The following is an 18,493-nucleotide window of genomic DNA, read 5'->3' on the forward strand; positions in this document are numbered from 1 at the left end:
AGTACTAACTTTAATAATGGTGAGTCGTTGAAAGAAATCGTTCAGTTTTTTGAATTCTCTAACACCTACATAAGTAATTCTACATATATTTTAAAAACATTTTTTTATGTGCTAATGAACTTATTCTTATTGTTTCAAGTCTTAGATCAACTTGCAATAATTGAATTAGCAGTCTTCCAAACAAAACACACGGAATTGTAATGTATAAAGGCGCTATTACTGTTTAATGTTGTTGTTTTTTTGGAGGGGGAATTCTAGGTTAGGCTTTTGTAATTAGGCGAGATTTATTTTTCTGTAGAATGCGCTTATATGAAATTTAACTCGCAACAGTAACAACCCAATCAAATTGTTCTAAATAAGGGACGTCGCACCAATAAAAGTATCTTTCCTTTGAGACTGGGTGGGCGCCGACTCTTCAGTAAATGAAAATATGAATAAAGGGATACAAAAGATGCTTTGTTAACCGTTATGTGCTGTAAAGGACACCCCGCTGAAGAGAAAACGTTCTAAAACCATATTCCTCTGTAGGGGGTATGGATGTCTGTCTTCGGGCTGCTTCCCGCAGGGTTAATGCTAATTAGGACTAATGTGCCTACTATCATTGTCTATGAATAATTCTTCAGACGGTCTCATTTCTTTCAGGTTGTCTACACCTGGGTCATTAGTGGATGGCACGACTAGTAACCAGCCTTAGAACACAGTGAATGTCAGCTTCAGGGCAGGCCTGATAGATGTAGAAATCCACAAGTTAAAAAGATCAATCTATAATCAGTTGCTTCTATTACAGTGAATTTAAATATGACGAGCTTTAACCCTAAGAACTTACCGTTTCTTTTAACACAAACCTAAAGCAATATATATAAATGAAACACGAACTTGTCTCATGTACCCTCTTTTTGATGTTTTATGTTTTATTAGACAGCTTGGAATTCATGGTATAATAATAGAGTGTATAGTGTGTAAAGAATGCTTAAATAAGAAATACGAGTTGACATTTGAACTTTTATTTCAGTTTTTTCGAGACACATAAGTAATACATAGAATATGTATAGTAATTTTTTTTTAAGTTTCGTCTGAAGTTGCGCTTACTCTGAGAGTATTAGTGTATTAAATTCAAATCAAAGTTTGATATTATATATATATATACATATAACTTTTGGCAGACAGTTTAATAGAAATTCAGGCTTTGTGATTCACAGAATAGTTATATTGTGAAATAATTTCGACAACAGAATAATATCCCATTTACACGCTGATGTAAAGTAACATTAAATGATCATTTACGATGCTGAAAAGTTAGTTTCAATCTCAATATCATTAACATTTAGTCTTTAGAGAAATACAACCTTGTGTATTATTCTAAACGTAATACGGTTTCACAGCTCTTATCTACAAACTGAACAATTTCAGTTGCAACAGAATTTAATTTAAAACTAACCTAAAGTGAAACATGTTTCAACATTACTTTGAATTCAAAAGTTTTAACTAAATTTGCTTTGGCGCAAAAGTTTCCTAATTTGTTTCTCCACTATATGTTTTCTCCTAATTGCCTAAAACTTGTATAAAGTCTTCAGAGAAGTATTTGGTATTTTCAACCTGTTCACGTGAGCTAAGTGGCCAAGTCAAAGATTTCTAATATAGGGCTTCTGAGACAAACCAGTCACAATACCCATCGCCTACTCTTATCAGTAAAGTAGGTTTAACTGTCATAATCATAACGCTTCCACAGTAGAAAATGCAGAGTGTCTTCACGATATATCGCGGCCTGGAATCTTGGACCTTCTGACACGTTAATAACTGAACTACACTCGGACCTCCACAGAGAAATAGCTTTGTTTTGATTAAATGGATTAATATTTCACGAAACAGCATACTGCACAGACAAGCCAGGAGCTGTTACTATTACAATCATCCATGCAATTAACTTGCATAGTTCTAAATAACGCTCTTATAAAAATCCGAACCATTATAAACACACGAAATAAGTATGTAATTCCCTTATATCTGATCAACTTCAACTTTTATGTCTAAAGAAAAACTATTAAATGCTCATTATATGAAAACAAATGAGTTCACAGTTGACAGTAAAACTCATGACAAGCTTACGGATTCGAGCATCAATCCAGACAAAGTAGTTAAGTGTTTTAAGTATTCCAGCTGTAAATGTTTGTTAGTTAAAATCCTAAGTAGTGAGATATAAGACAGTTTTTAATATAAGCCTTAAAATTAGAACCACAGCAAGGCTTAAGACTCTAGTTTACGTGACGGAAAGCCAAAACCACCTGACCCAATATAAATTGTCTGTAGTTCTATGAATTAACTTTGATTTAATTGCATATAAAAATACTTGTTTTACTTATACCTCCGTTGAGTGACAATAACATGTATGCAACGAAAATTAAATAAAATGGTGGTAAAAATTTAAAAAAATTTTTTTGACTGGCTATATTTATTTTATTGTATGCATTAATAATTGTTATGCAGGTTCTACCGTCAAACATTGCGAATTCATTATCCTTCACAGATTTGCTTTTTATCATATTTTCTGTTTCCAAACTTTATTATTACTGGAATTTGCAGTAAATGGAGGATGGTCCACCTGGAGTCCTTGGAGTGAGTGTACTAGCCGTTGTGGTCGAGGATCGAAACTACGAAGTCGTATGTGCACTAACCCGACCCCTCTCAACAATGGTCACCAGTGTGTAGGGGAAGCTGCTCAGAGGTCTGATTGTACAGTGTTATGTCCAGGTAAGTCTAAGAATTGAATTCGTGGTATTCAAAAATACTTACCAATGTGTAGGGAAAGTTACTCAAGTGTTTGATTGTACAGTATTGTGTCCAGATAAGTTTGAGGATTAAATCCATGATATTAAACAATGGTCACCAGTGTATAGGGAAAGCCACTCAGAGATCTGATACGGTGTTTTGTTCAGGTAAGTCTGAGGATTGGATTCATAGTATTCTAATCACTTTATTACCAGTACAATGCTTCAGCAAGAATGATATTAACCTAGCCAAAAACCTTTAAGTTATTGGTTAAAGGCAATCGTCAAAGCTTTAGTAATTACATTTAAAATTGTCTTTTATCCTTTGTTTGCAGCCAAAGATGACTCTCCGCGCTAAACATTAAGTCGAAGTTTCTAATTTTCAATGAGTTCCCAAGTTGCCAATAACAGTTTCCATCCCTAAGCAAGTCTTTTAGTTTTAATAGTCCAAAAGCCTAAACTAGCGAAGTTTTGAGGCGTTTTAGGCCTAAAATTACACTTGACTACAGATATTTTTCTTTAAAGTTTTAACCTTTCTCTTAATTAGCCTTTTGTGGCTCTGTTGTGTTAAATATATTGTACTACATATAGATAACATTTTAAATATGCTGCCAAACATACAGTTTCCTCTACACCTATTTAAGTTACAGGAAAAAATGACAAGAAAAACATCAATTCCGTTTTGACAAAATTTTGATTCTAAAAAAGGAAAATAAGTAATTAAAATGAATGTCAATAAATACATTTGGAGTTTTGCGGGATTTCAACAACTCGCCTATTTGTTGCAAGCTGACATTTTCTTGTTTATCAAATATCGTAAAAATTGCTATTATAAATGTGTCTAAATGTCTATTAGTCACTTATGTATGTAAATCCTGTTCATGCTTTAAATGATTGCTAGAAGCCGATTAAGAGAAGTTTTAAACTACAAACTTTCTGAAACTATACATCCATACTTCATATATTCACGAATATTGTGTTATTACATTAAAATATTTGAGCAAAATGATATCTATTATATTTGATAATTGACTATTTGACCATGCCAAAAATCATTCTCATTTCAGCAAAAATGGCATCTATCGTGCCAACTTTCCAGATGAATGTATTTATACTTATTCCCTCCAGAGGCTCTTGACTCTACTGCCAATCAGTTACTGTAGTTCAAGCTCCTTCCTCACGTTTTCAACAATGTTTACCTCTTTCATTTGGTTACAAAAACTTGGGCATCTTCTGTTGTAACTTTCTTGCTTCACATGATCCTGTAAACAAACAAACAACAACATCAACAAAAACACAAAAAGAAAATAATTCCTGAGTTGGCTTCGAAATGTTTTTAACTTATACGCCCAACTCAATAAGTAACTTTCCTTTCATTAATCCACCATCTTGGAAAAAAAATTTATTAAAATTGTATTTCACCGAAAATTTGTCATTTTTTTCCCTTTACTTGGAATATCTTATATACCTAGTTAACTGGTAAAAACCTACTACTGTCACTGCTTAGTTTTCATCAATTTGACAACTAATAATTACAATATTACAAAATTTTCTCATTTATCACAGAGAGGATTAAATTCTTTAAACTCCTTTTACTTCGGATAACTTAAAAACTTCCTTTGCTTCCTTTTTTCACGCCCTTGATGACTGGACAGTAAGCTTGGGAGCTTACAACGCTAAAAATGAGGGTTTGATACTCTCGAAGAACAGAACACAGATAGCCTATTCATTTTAAATTAGTATATAATTAATTTTTGAATCTCTGTCATACTTAGTTTTCATATATTTCTAGTTTATTTTCTAGCATGTGAATAACTTAATTGTTTTCTCCTTTTATTTTCTTTGTTGTAAAACAACTTCTATTATGGTTGCCTTAGTGCCTAAAAATTGTTTGATATGGCCAGCATCTTCAAATCAGTATTTAAGAAATACACGAACTGTTCTCTATTATTACATACTTTCCTTTTAATGACGAACTTTCGGCCGTCTTACTGGAGTCTTCATCAAGCAACAATATATGTAGCTGAAAATGTAACGTGTGTGAATGGGAAGCTTTTTAAATTTTATTAAAGTCTACAAAAATGAAATTAGGAGTATGGAAGTACGGACGACGTCATCATATGTGAAACAAAAGAAAGGGAAATGTATTTGGAGAATGGAACTGCCATCTCTCTCGGAGCTCCATCTCAAAAAGTAGTGTATATGTGTTAAAGTTCTGTGTGTGAATATCTTAGAGTACAGGTACCGTCGCCCTGTTGAGTTTAATACTTGCCCCCCAATACCCAGGTTTTGAAAGTGTAACTAAATCTACTGTATCTTACTGGATAAGTCGATCAGTTTGTCATTTCGATTCAAAGTATCTTTTTGCACTAGAGGTGTTTGGTGGGTATCACGTGTTGTGGAACAAGTTAGATTTAACCTCGCAGTCTCCGTGACGCCCGGTACGGCCATCAGATTTGTTCAGAACTCAACGTACCTAATCTCATACGTGAGTAGTCTAGGCAGGTCACTTAACTGTTTTTATTATTTTAAATACACAGCGCTGCCTTGACATTTTATAAGCTCTGTGCATCGAAATACAGAATACCACAATGAAGAAAAAAAATGTTTCGTACGCGAAGCACGATTCTCCCCCCCCCCTCCACCCCAGTGTACATAATTCAGTTGCGTTATGAGTTAAGTAAAACAATCTATATTCGAATCAGACTTAAAATAATCATACCCAAACGCTGTGTACTCAAATAAATCTCGAAGAGTATACCGTCTTTTACATGTAATCTTAAGAAATGTTTATCTTTAAATAAGAATTTTGTAAGTTTCATATTTCAAGTAAAAATATATTTTTGATATCGTTTACATGAGATTTGGACAAAAGTATGAGTCTTCGTTTTTCTTAACTATTAAAAACTTTGTACTCTTCGTGTGAACTTCGAGAAAATTTTAATAGTTTTCAAACTTAAATATGTTTTTGATTCAATAGACAAAAAGAATTACTAAAAATAAATAATCAAATACTCATTTCGTTACCATTTCTAATGATGAATACATTTTTAAGTATTGTAGAACTTTATATTAAGTAGGACTATATAGTTTTTAACGTATAATCGTCTACAGTGTTACGAATTTAGTGTACATCACACCTGTTAAACCTTAACTGAAAGACCATAGTTTTTAGAGTACTGAGGGTATATAGATGCGAAAAAGAAGAAATATTTTTTTAATTTGCAAAGAAACGTTCTGTTAAACATAATCATTCGTCACGGTATCTTTGGTGTATTTATCGCCAAATTTTCCGGTGACATTTCCTCTAAGATGGCAGTTGAGTTTGTCATAAAAGATGTTGATGGAAAGAGTTAGAAAATGTATAAAATATGCAAGAAATACTTGAAAAAAGAACAGACACAAAAAAGTTTATATTGTTTTTGCTTATGTATTTATTTATTTTTTTATATAATGTTTAAAATAGTTTGTTTCTAACATCTCTCCGAAAGTAGGTTTTTCAAACTCTCTCCTATTATTTCCAGCAGGAAATGAATCAGATAAAAAGAATAAGTTTTACATTGTAAAAGTTTTGTGTGACGCTGTCTGGAATTTCCACTCCATCATGTTTTTTTTTAACTATATAAAAATCAGACGTTGAAAACATTTTCCGTGTCTAACTGTGACAGACATCTGACTTTTCATCAACTGACATTAAAATTGAAAAGTTCTAGAAAAAAGCTTAAGTATTTTTCTAAAACTGTCTTTAGAATCTTAGCAAAAGTCGCCAAAAACTAAGCAAATAAATCACTAGTGACAAGCGCTTGTTTGAGAAGTTAAAACCAATGATCATCACATAAAAATTTAGAACTCAAAACCAAAGTATAATTCAGATTAATTGATTTAGAAAATAACATGTTAATTATTGTTTTCTTTTTATGAACAACTACTGTATTATCGTGTTTTTAAATTTTGTTTTATATCATAATGAAAGGTAAACTAATAATTTCAGACTTTAAACAGTCTATTTTGTGTACCACAAACCACACAGCAGAAGCCTGTTAATAACGTAATGATCAAACAGTCACTTCTTTCTTAAATTTCCCAATAGAAATGCACGTTTGAAATAGGTATGTTGATATTCAAGTTTAATTGTTTTATTATATTTGCTGTACATATGATAGAACCAAAATGTTCAAAAATTCTCTCTTTGTTAATTTAAAGCTACAAAAACTTTTATACATAAGATGAAATATTTATTAATTTAGAACGAGTCGACGTTTATGGAATGACGATGGGTTAGCAGGAGCAAGGTTAGAACACACCAAGCTAAACAATTAAACCTGCATATGTAAATATTACACAAAAATCTGACGTTAGAATGAATGGGGTCGCTATACCTATATACGGAAGTCGTTTATTGTCCTAAAGTAATTTTAAAACAGTTTAGTTTACGCTAACTCTTTTTTTTTTTTCGATGACGAGGAACCCTCTTTGAGACTAATAATGGTTGGAGACGGCTTGAATGGGTACTGAAGAAAAACTTTAATATACGTTTAACATAACAGCAAATGTACAACGTTTCGCAAGGTTTTGTCATCATCAGGTACAAGGTACATCAGAAATAAGAGCATAAATATCACCTCTAGCTTGTCACATTTAGCAGTGTTAATGTGGAGGAATGCCCTTCTAGTACATTACGAGACCCTTAGATCTATACTTTTAAGAAGAGATTATAATGAGAACTATCGGTATTTGAACGTCTGTACTAAATGAACCGTATTTTCACATCTATAAACGTCTCTCCGTATTTAGAGTATATATATATATATATATATATATATTAATTATATATTGTGCTTGCCTACTTATAATTGTACACATTTTATTTTTTCTAAAATCAATACATAGAAAAATTAAACCAATCTACCTGTTTTAACTTTTACGAAACGTTGACCGCTCAGGTATAAACTGCCTATAAAACGCCAACCAGCACCAAAATGTAATTTTGATACATGCCGTTCCACCGCTTCTTTATATCGGCTGTGGTTTTCACGTGGGTTGTTGATTTACATATGCAAAGTGGTCTTAATATGACGTATTAAGTCCTCTGTATATATTAACATCATTTTTGTTTTTATTTTATCGCAAGTAGTCATGATATATGATAAATCATCAAATCAAAAATAAAACCCGCAATAACAAGAAATCATCAACATTTCGTCTTTGTATCTAAGAGTTATTTGGTAGTAGATGTAGTTGTGGCAGTTTATACCACGAATTCTACATATATATATATTTATAATTTTGAGTTGGTTATAATTTTTATAAATATTTCTCGTTTCCCTCTGATTCATTTTGGTATGTTAGAACATTTCCTTGAGAGTTTGTCATTTCTCTAGTTATTGCCAGTTTTGACTGTCTTTCACTTGGTCTGTTGGAGAGTGACAAGCTGGCCTTGTGAGGACCTTGACCCAACAGTAATGAGAAAGAAAGAGGGTTACAAGCCAGGTTAGTCTGGTTGTGATTGGCTCATCTATCAGAAGTGACAATGCTTCTTAAGTAGGTTTTTGCTGTCAATGTCATATCTTTAGAGACCACACTCGCTAGGAAGGAGCTGCAGATTTGTATAGCTGTGCCTTATAAGTCCAAACGGGTTTCAGTGAACATATTTTCTTTTTTTGTTGTTGTTAATTAAATATACAGTTATTTTCAGTAGTGATTAATCCAATTTTAATTTCAGTAAATTGTTTCCCTTTTTGTTTTGTGGTTTGTCGTCTTCCCTAAACTGGTTCAATATAAGAATATAAACCTTGTCTGTTTTTCTATTGCCTGTGAGTGTTTTTTTTTTTTGTAATAATACCTCAATAGCTTTCTTTTAGCCAAATCCCTTAAAACTCCTGTTTATATGATTAAAAGTTCACGTTTATTCCCTACATCAGTGTACCACATAATTACCCATAGGAGCACGAAATTACATGTAATAAAACAAATATATTGCTTTACTAACAATGCAAAACTATCAAACAGAAATGCAGACAAGTAAAACGTGAGTATTATTAACAAGAAATAAGTCATGTTAAGTATTTCAATCAATCATAGTGTCATCCCAATCTTGAGTGTCGAGAAACAAGTCATATTAAGTATATCAACCATAGTGTCCTTCCCAATCTTGAGCGTCGAGAAACTAGTCATATTAAGCATATCAATCACCATAGTGTCTTTACCAATCTTGAGTGTCGAGAAACAAGTCATATTAAGTATATCAACCATAGTGTCCTTCCCAATCTTGAGCGTCGAGAAACTAGTCATATTAAGCATATCAATTACCATAGTGTCTTTACCAATCTTGAAAGCGTGTCCTTCCTAATCTCGAGTGTAGAGAAACAAGTCATATTAAGTATATCAATCAATCATAGTGACCTTACCAATCTTGAAAGCGTGTCCTTCCCAATCTCGAGTGTAGAGAAACACGTCATATTAAGTATATCAATCAACGATAGTGTCCCTCCCAATCTTGAGCGTCGAGAAACTAGTCATATTAAGTATATCAATCAACCATGGTGTCCTTTCCAATCTTGAGGGACAACGACTATGGTTCTTCATTGTATATTCCTCGCTGTTTGCACATAAATGTCCTAATTCAACCTTATCATCTCCAATCCATTTTTAATAGCATCGAGCCTGCCGCTCGCCCTTCTTTCTTCAGTTTAACTCATCAAGATCTCTGCCAAAAGTAGCATATCTTCCATTTCTTAAATTTGTCCAGCAGTTGTCTTTTTCTTTCTGATTGTTCTAATACTCCCTCATTAATTTTTTATTATATTTTGTTTTATGGTTTCTTATGAATTTCGCGCAAAGCTACCCGAAAGCTGTCTTCGCTAGCCATTACTAATTTAGCAGTAATAGACTGGAGGGAAGACAGCTAATAAACACCACCCACCGCCAACTCTTGGGCTACTCTTTACCAACGAATAGTAGGATTGACCGTAACATTATAACGCTCCCACAGCTGAAAGGGCGAGACGTGCGGTAACTGAGATTCGAATCCGTGACTTACAGATTGCGAATCGAGCGTTGGTGGTAGGTGTGCCTGGCAGCTTAATGAATGAAGAGTGTTAGATGCAAAAATATTTTAATGTTAAGCGCACAGCTACACAATAGTACAATGCTCTACCTACCAATCATAGATATCAAAACCCGTTTTTAGCGTTATAAAAGCCTCAGACTTTCCACTGCGCTACCGGGGAGATATATGCAAAAACGTTTCATTCTTGTGCATTAGAAAAAAAAATGTTTCTCATGAAAATTTGAAACAAGCCATATAAATGCATTTTTTTTGTGTTTGTCATGTATCATAAAAGATGGCCTAATACGTCAGGAACTTAATCTTAGATCTGTTACATATTTCTTTAGAGAGCCTATCCATCTATCTGTTTACATAGATGCATGTATATATATATATGTATATGTATGTGTTAGTTCGTGTTCTGTTGAATCAATACAGTTGGCAAGTGCACAAGACAAGAAACCCAAGAACATAGCATATTTCTATTGAGTTACTTATTATTTTTAATATTTCGTGGTTAAAACATAACAAGAACCGTTTTTAACATTTCGGTGAGCACTAACTGTTCGTATAACCTGATGATTAAAAATATTTAACTTATTATGAGTACAGATAACAAAAGGCTAGCTTTCATACTATGGGGACTTGGTCCTTTCATTTTTATATGGATAAACTGAAACTAAACGAACTGAAAGCTTGTATAAACTGTTAAGTTCTTCGGTATTATTGGAACTCTTTTTCTTTTTGAGAAAGTGGAATTCAAGAGTGATTTTCGTATTTATTCGTTCTTCCGTTTTCCACTATTTTCCTATGCTTTCGGAGTACGTTCATTTTGTTTATCAAACCTGTGCATGGATTGATTTATTTACAGAGTTGTACAATCAATCGTCTGTATAATGTCAGCAGTTGCATTTTTATTCAAGTGTTATAAACGTTGTTGAATGATAGATTATTCCGCTAGTAGTTTATTATTGATTATTGTTACTTAAGTGTTATATAGATTATTCTGCTAATAGTTTAATAGCAAATTTAACTAATTGACTAATAAATCTAGATTTCATAATTTTCCTGTGGTTTAGATATAGTTCACAGAAATGTCAGGTTTGTATTATAAGTGGGCACCATAACATTTAACTTTATAATCCTTTGAATCTCCGTTATGGGTCCGTAATTTGAAGCAGCTTCATCCAAGTATCTCAAACATCTTATTTTAAATTTCTTTCGTAAGTCTTGATCTTCTGCTTAATGAAAGCATATAACTCAAGGAGAGAATAAGACAATGCTCAACATACAATACATGTTTGAACTACTAACTGTTATATATATATATATATACTAATAAGTAGTTTTTTCAATGGCGAAGTGTTAAACGTCTACTCCATTTATTAATTCTATAGAAAAATTACCTTTCCAGTGATGGTAGGGTTAATGATAATCACCCATCTTTCAACTGATCCGTGTTTATCTTTACACCATTGGCAGATCTCTACTCTTAAACTCACGGGGAAGCGTTAAGACAGGGAGTAACCGATTAATTCTATCTTTGTTTGGACGTGTTTTTGTTTTTATACTACTAAATGACAGTCGACCCGAGTGCAATATCATCACTTTAAAACTTTTGCTAGTGTGTGTGTATGTGTTTGTTTGTGTTTCTATCATCGTCATATGAGAGAAGCGGCAGTAGATAATTTACACCATACAAAAGGTGATTATTGTTACTATTATTTTTGAATATGTCGCTGAGAGTTGGCAGAATACGAGCTACTGCTTTTATGTATATTCAAATCATATTAATCTCTGGTCACGTATCTTATAATGGAATCGGTTTTTTTTTTAACTTAACAAAGGGTCCTATTTTCTTGTTGTATCGTAACTACAGCATCTGTATGTCACGCTTCCTTCGCAGGTCAAACTAGGTCTGTGTGTGCTCATCAGTTCGTAAACCAATCAAAACTGGTGTTGTCGTTCTTCGATGTCAAACCGTGAAGAAACTAAACAATTACCTAAGCTTACGCACGTTACTCTGTACAAGCAAACTTCCTGTTGTGTGTGAAGTGAACTGTGTTTTCATGCTCTCATCTTTTATATTGGGACTATTCTTTACAAAATTATGTCCCATTATTCACTAATAAACCTGATGTTAATCTTGTCAACTAACACAATCGCTGTAATATAAAAAGTCAAATGATTATTAAATAGTCAAGAGCTTCTGCATCTGCTTAATCGCTACATATGAGTTTAAATCATCATAAAATACAACACACTAACAAGATATGCCCACTAGTCCTCTTGGCATTTTCAAAAGTTATAATGCCTTGACAAATTGCTTTGCTGACATTCTAAATATCAATGAGATTAAAAAAAAAAAATCAACACAACATTTTCACAGTGGATTATAAAATCATAAATTCGATCTAGATAAGCGTTATTAAGATTTTTCATAGGTTAATTGCATAGTAATATCTTTAAAATAACACATTAGATAAATTAAACATCTCAACATAAAACGCCCCCCCCCCCCCAGTGGCACAGCGGTATGTCTGCGGACTTACAACGCTAGAAACCGGGTTTCGATACCCGTGATAGGCAGAGCACAGATAGCCCATTGTGTAGCTTTGTGCATAATTACAAACAAACAACGTAAAACCTCATAAAGTACGTGTTTTACGATAAGATATAGTAAAAAAGGCTACAGGTAGTCATCATCTGTAGTACGTTACCATTATATCCACTGAGTATTTCATGACTAAAGCCAATAAATAATCTCATTATAGATTAAATAATTTTATTACTATAGTTTTCTGCACGTTCGTGATAAAAGAACATGTCTTCTAGTGGGTTTTCTGGTAATATTTCCATCCACTGTTACAAAGGGAGGGTTGTTAGGGTTTCTATGGGACAAATCTTTATAGCACATTTTCTTTTTCTTTACATTTTCGGCAGCAGCTGGTCAGGGAACATTAAATAAGTTCTGCAGTATATTCATTCTAGTCGTAAGGTTTTCTTTGGCTGGTGTTCCACTTTAGCGTAATCTAGACTTGTTGTCCCAGGAGGCCGAAGATAGAAAAATATAAGTTACTAAATTCTCAGAATTTTTCCTATATTAGTGTTAGAGACCTCTATCGTAATTACTTATAAAGTGTTTGTTAGTAATTAGGGTGGAATTATCAGTCTCTTCTAATTACTGAAGGTTAACTATTTCTTTTAATGAATGTAAAATACAAACGTCAGTCTGGTCGTCAAAAACGTACGTACAATTAATTAGATTTAGCGCTTAATGAAACGCGATTAACAAAATTTAATTATGTCTTCTTAACAGGTTAATAAATGCCAGTATCTGTAATAACATAGCCTTAACTGTTCTAAGAAATTAATCCAACAGAAAGACCAAGTGCTGCAAAGCTTAGCCACCTGGACGACTAAAGTTCAAATCAAATAAGGCAAACTTTATAATGAAGACAGAAGATATAATTATGTAATTAATTTATGGAAGATTTGAATAACGCCCGTCCAGATGGAATTTATGATATAGCAATCCATTGTGATGTGCCATTATTCACTATTAAACCTCATGCTAATCTCCACAACCGACACGATCACTGGAACCTTTTTCTCTAATGGCATTAGCGTAGTATTTTCTTTCATTTAAAAGTTTTATTTGTATTCTTTTAAAGTGTCTTTATTTTAATGTTTTCTTTAAAAGTGTCTTTATTTCAATGTTTTCTTTAAAAGTGCCTTTGTGTAAATGTTTCTTTTAAAGTGACTTTATATTAATAATTTCTTTAAAATAATATATATATTTTTAAATGTAATAGGCCTCATACTAATGTACTATAACAAGTATGATTGTAATAATTCTTCGCCAGTTCGTAAAAGGCGTACACACCCTAACAATTGCTGCATCAAATGGCTTTATATAAATAGTGTTCCGACCACTGGTGTGTTTGATATATCCCAGCTGGCCAGAAGATCTCAGAATTGAGCGAAACGCATTGTCGTCAATGGATAATGCAAATTTAGTGTGGTTTGTTTGTTTGTTATGGATTTCGCGCATAGCTATACGAGAGCTATCTGCGCTAGCCGTCCCTAATTTAGCAGTGTAAGACTAGAGGGAAGGCAGCTACTCTTTTACCAACGAATAGTGGGATTGACCGCAACATTATAACGTCCCCACGGCTGAAAGGGCGAGCATGTTTGGTGTAACGAGGATTCGAACTCTCGACCCACAGATTGCGAGTCGAGCGCATTTAGTGTGGTTGGAATACTATTATTATACACCCTTCTAATTCTAATAGAAAAAGAATATAGTGTCTAAAAATGTAATAGGCCTAATGACAAGTATAAAAGTTTCTTTATGTTAATGAAAAAGAATATAATGGCTACAAATGTAATAGGCCTAATGACAAGTATAAAACTTTCTTTATGTAAATATTTTCTTTAAGAGTGATTTTATATTTATAATTTCTTTAAAAGTGTTATTTTTAATATTTTATTTGAGTAAAACTTATTTAAAACTCCTCTATTTATATTTATTTTGTTATTTTCATCAACTTTTACTATTTTTATTTTAATTATTTGTTTTACTTAATTTTGAATTATTTGTATATTATTATAATATTTTTACTTATCTATTTTCTCCTTACTTATTTCTGTTCGATGTCACTACCACTGTTTCTCGCTCGTGCATAACACTTGCGAACATTCGTATTTGTAACCTATTTGTTCTCTCTCCCCATTGTGTCAGTGGTAAGTTTACGGACTTACAAGGTTAAAATCTGGGTTCGATTCTTCGCGGCGGAAAGAGCACACATAGACCATGGTTTAGCTTTGTGTGAAAACAAACTCACTTGTTTTACGATCTGATTTAAGCTCCGTGTAGTTCTTTTAGCTTTCTGTAAATAAATTCTTTTCCAACGTTGTTTATTTTTATTTTATTTATTTCGAACCATTAACAAAATCAGCAGAACTTTTCTCCAACTTATACTTAAAAACCAACAATAACAAACTACTTGCGAGTTTTTTCATCGATATAGCTTTAATTAGATATCATTATATCTACAACAATTATAAGTAAATTAATGAAATAACAAAAATAAGAATTGAAAAAAAGTTACGTATAAACCACAAAGTCAGATAATTTTATTAGCTTTTTAGAATTATATAAAGTTCTGAACTTTAACTTGCCTTTTCAGTATATATAATGTAATGGTAAGGACATATTCATATTCTTATATCACCTTTTCACGCTTATATATATATACCTGCTATCAAAGTTGTAAGTCAGGGGGGTTGAAAATTTATCTATCTACCCCTCCGTTGATAAAAGGAGTATATCTATAGATAAACTAGTCCAATCGAAATGGCTAGTCTGAAAGCAAACCTTAAGTCCTTGGTCGAGGAGATAAAACCAAAGTTTTGAATTCTAATTAAACTTGGTTGCTAGTTACAATTGATTAATTCAAACATTGCACGTGGTAAGACTTGATAGTGCATGATTCAGTTCGGAACTAAATGAATTCTGTTCATTTAGACTCCGTGCTTGGTATGTTAAACTCTTCCTGTGTAAAACCATGGAATAGATCCAATGATAATTCGATTCTCACTGAGTAATGCTTTTACTGTAAAAACTGTAGTTTTTACATATCTAAACTAGAGTTGTTTCTTAACTTTACATACAAACGTATACTAGTTCTAGGGATTTTATGCTGTACCTGTTAAGTTGATCTAAAATTAAGATGACGGAATACGTACCTTATTAGTGTATTGGATTTCTTTTGGGAAATAATTAAAGTCGTTATTGTGAGAGTGTTCTTATGTTAAGCCTATTTCTTCTCGAAGTGTTGTGATGTTATAAATGAATCTACGCAGAATCTATTTGTGCAAATAAAAAATAAAATTAGAGCTTTAATTTATTAATTGTATAAAATCATCAAGAAATTAGTTTACTTTGTTCTTAATACCATATATATACGAATCTGTTAATATCAGATAGTAAAATTATTAGTATTAATACTACACGCAGTTGTTTACCAACTGCAGCCCAAATATACTCAAAGTGAGTTCGTAAATCCGAAAGATAATTTTTTTTTGGGGGGGGGGGTAGAAAAGAGCACCGTCTGGTATAAGTTTTTCTAAAGATACAAATTCGATCTATTAGACATTACTGAAACTAACCTGCAGTGTAAGGAACATGCACGATTACTTCCTATCCCATCACCAATGACTCCCATTCTGTATCGTTATAAACGTGTGTGTTTTAAGGTAGCAGCAAACAACCAAAAATACTCCTTTTAGAGCGTAGATGGTGAACTGTTGCAAATTTTTAAGTTATAAAATATCTGCCACTACTTTTATACAGCACCTATCCTTAGTATTACTTTTGTTTGTCGTTGTTATTATTTGAGATTGTAACTATGGTGAAAATCATTGGTGGGTTATGTACGTGCCAATTATGTATATTTGTTTTACTGTGTTATAAGATTAATCGCACTCTATAAAAGTGATGTACGGTATTGCCCTAGGAACTACTTCCCCCATTATCATATGGTCATTCTGATGGACATGATTGTGCACTATTGTCCGAAATCGTAATCTTTATTGTAACAATCTTCCGCTGCACATGGAAATCAGTTTATAAGAATACGTTTAAGCAGTCCAGAGGTACAAAAGTCCATTGTAGCTGCATCAGAGGACCTGAAAGGTTTTGTTTGTAGTTAAGCGCAAAGCTACACAAAGGGCTGTCTGTGCTCTGCCCACCACGGGTAAGTTGTAAGTCCGCAGACATACCGCTGTGTAACCTTTCACATGGAGGATGTCATTGATTTCGAGGTGTAGCTGGAAGTTCGTGAAAGTTTGGTTTGTGAGCATCCAGAAACTTCAGATCCTTCTATTAACATGTCAGGAGATGTATCCAACTTCGTTAAGTGACGTTTTTTAGGTAAGATGGTTCCCTTTCGTTATCCTAACCTACACTTTATGGCTGAAGGCGTTGCTCTGACTTGTGCAGGTCCCCCCCCCTTTCATGAAAAACATTGAATATTCCCTTCCTTTCTTCGAAAAGTTTTGCCTTTTGACTTTACATCGTTTAACAAGCTTGCTTTATGCATATTTTTTGTCGAAAAGAATGTCCATAATCTTCCAGCTATAAGTCTAACCTTTACAGCATTGTCTAAAGGTTGGGAATTACTGCGAACAAAAGAAGTAGCTGTTCAACATGTTCCCCATGGCGACACGCCATTGAAATCCATATAAAGAATGCTTGAATAAAGTGTGATTAACATGCTGTATAAACCAAGTACATTGCCTAGACGGCTTACATCGTATTACGCTTCTTGCGTTTCGATATTTGTAAATTAGAATCGATACAGTCATTCTTTTTTTTTATTACTTATAATATCAGAGGTCTTTTCAAGCATCTCCTATCATTCTTTATGGTAGGTATACCAAAAAAAAGCATTTGTTACAGCAAATATAGTAAAGACATCAAAGCCTATGCTTATGCTATTTTACCAATATAACCAAACAAGCAAGCCGAAAAAATGAAGGAAATATTTACAATAAAATATAGAATACTGGCATATATTTTGAAAGAGTTGTGCATTTTTATCCCACACCACACATAACATAACTTTAGTTAGTTTTAGAGCTATAGATGTAAAAATTTACTATCTACCGGTATATGATAACTATAGAATCGATAGGATAATGTTATCATATTAAATACGAGTTGTTTTTGGCATGTCATGATAATGCTGTATTAAATATATGAAAAGAAAAGTTAGAATACTAAAATTGTGTTCTAACCACATGTTTCAATACAATGGAAAGTTATATTCAAATATATTTGTCATCTTTATAATATCGTTTCAGGTGATTAACGTAGTTCATATGACGTTACTTGAAAGAACAAAGCGTATGCTTGACATGTGTTCCAAACAGGTCAATCTACAGAAAGTTCAAACCACGCTGATATATTTTTCAATGCATCACTTTACTTGTTGGCTCAAAATAATAATAATACAAAAAATAAAAATAATATATTTATAATACGAAACGAAACAAAAACATTTGTACATCACGGTTACTGTTTTTGTTGTTGTTTTTTAAATGAAAACGCTTTTGTCTAGACAACTCTTTGCTCGAAGTTTAATGATAGCAAAATACAGACAGAAATTTGTTTCTTTGCTTGTATCGTGTTAAGTTCAAAGCTACACAATGGGTTATATGTATTGTGTCCACCGCGGGTATCAAAATCAGATTTTTAGCGTTGAAAAGCATCAGACTTGCCGAGGAGCCACCTTGAAGTACAGGTAGAAGTAAACGAGAGCCTAGAAATGCACAGCCTATCCTCGTTATTCGTCACCCCGTTGTTCGTCGTTTGAAAATAAATCAATTCTATCGCCACGTGGTCGGTCGATTCAACTGACTTCGTAACCACTTTGTACTCACTATAGTTTCAATATTATAACGTTTGATATAGAATATGTATCTTCATAAAAATTGGTAGACTTTTAGTAAACATTAAACGTCTTTTGTATATAAGAAGTCGGATTTTAATGAAGTATTTTTATTAAACATTTGTCCATGAATATGCGGAATATTTTTTTACTAGTTTGAGTGCAAAATGATATTCAAGTTAAGATTAGAAATACTTTTCTTTGTCTCAAAAAATCTCAAATTT

General features: G+C 32.8%; 1 protein-coding gene across 1 annotated transcript in view; it reads left to right on the forward strand.

Moving 5' to 3' along the window:
• Positions 1 to 18,493, forward strand: part of LOC106478148 (netrin receptor UNC5C-like) — an 84,336-nt gene that overhangs the window by 44,525 nt on the left and 21,318 nt on the right. Inside the window, exon 4 of the mRNA XM_022381688.1 lies at positions 2,581 to 2,748. Coding sequence (XP_022237396.1) covers positions 2,581 to 2,748 — 168 coding nt within the window. The remainder of the gene's footprint in view (positions 1 to 2,580; positions 2,749 to 18,493) is intronic.

The sequence above is a fragment of the Limulus polyphemus genome, unplaced genomic scaffold (assembly GCF_000517525.1).
Source record: "Limulus polyphemus unplaced genomic scaffold, Limulus_polyphemus-2.1.2 Scaffold185, whole genome shotgun sequence".
Classification (NCBI taxonomy): domain Eukaryota; kingdom Metazoa; phylum Arthropoda; class Merostomata; order Xiphosura; family Limulidae; genus Limulus; species Limulus polyphemus.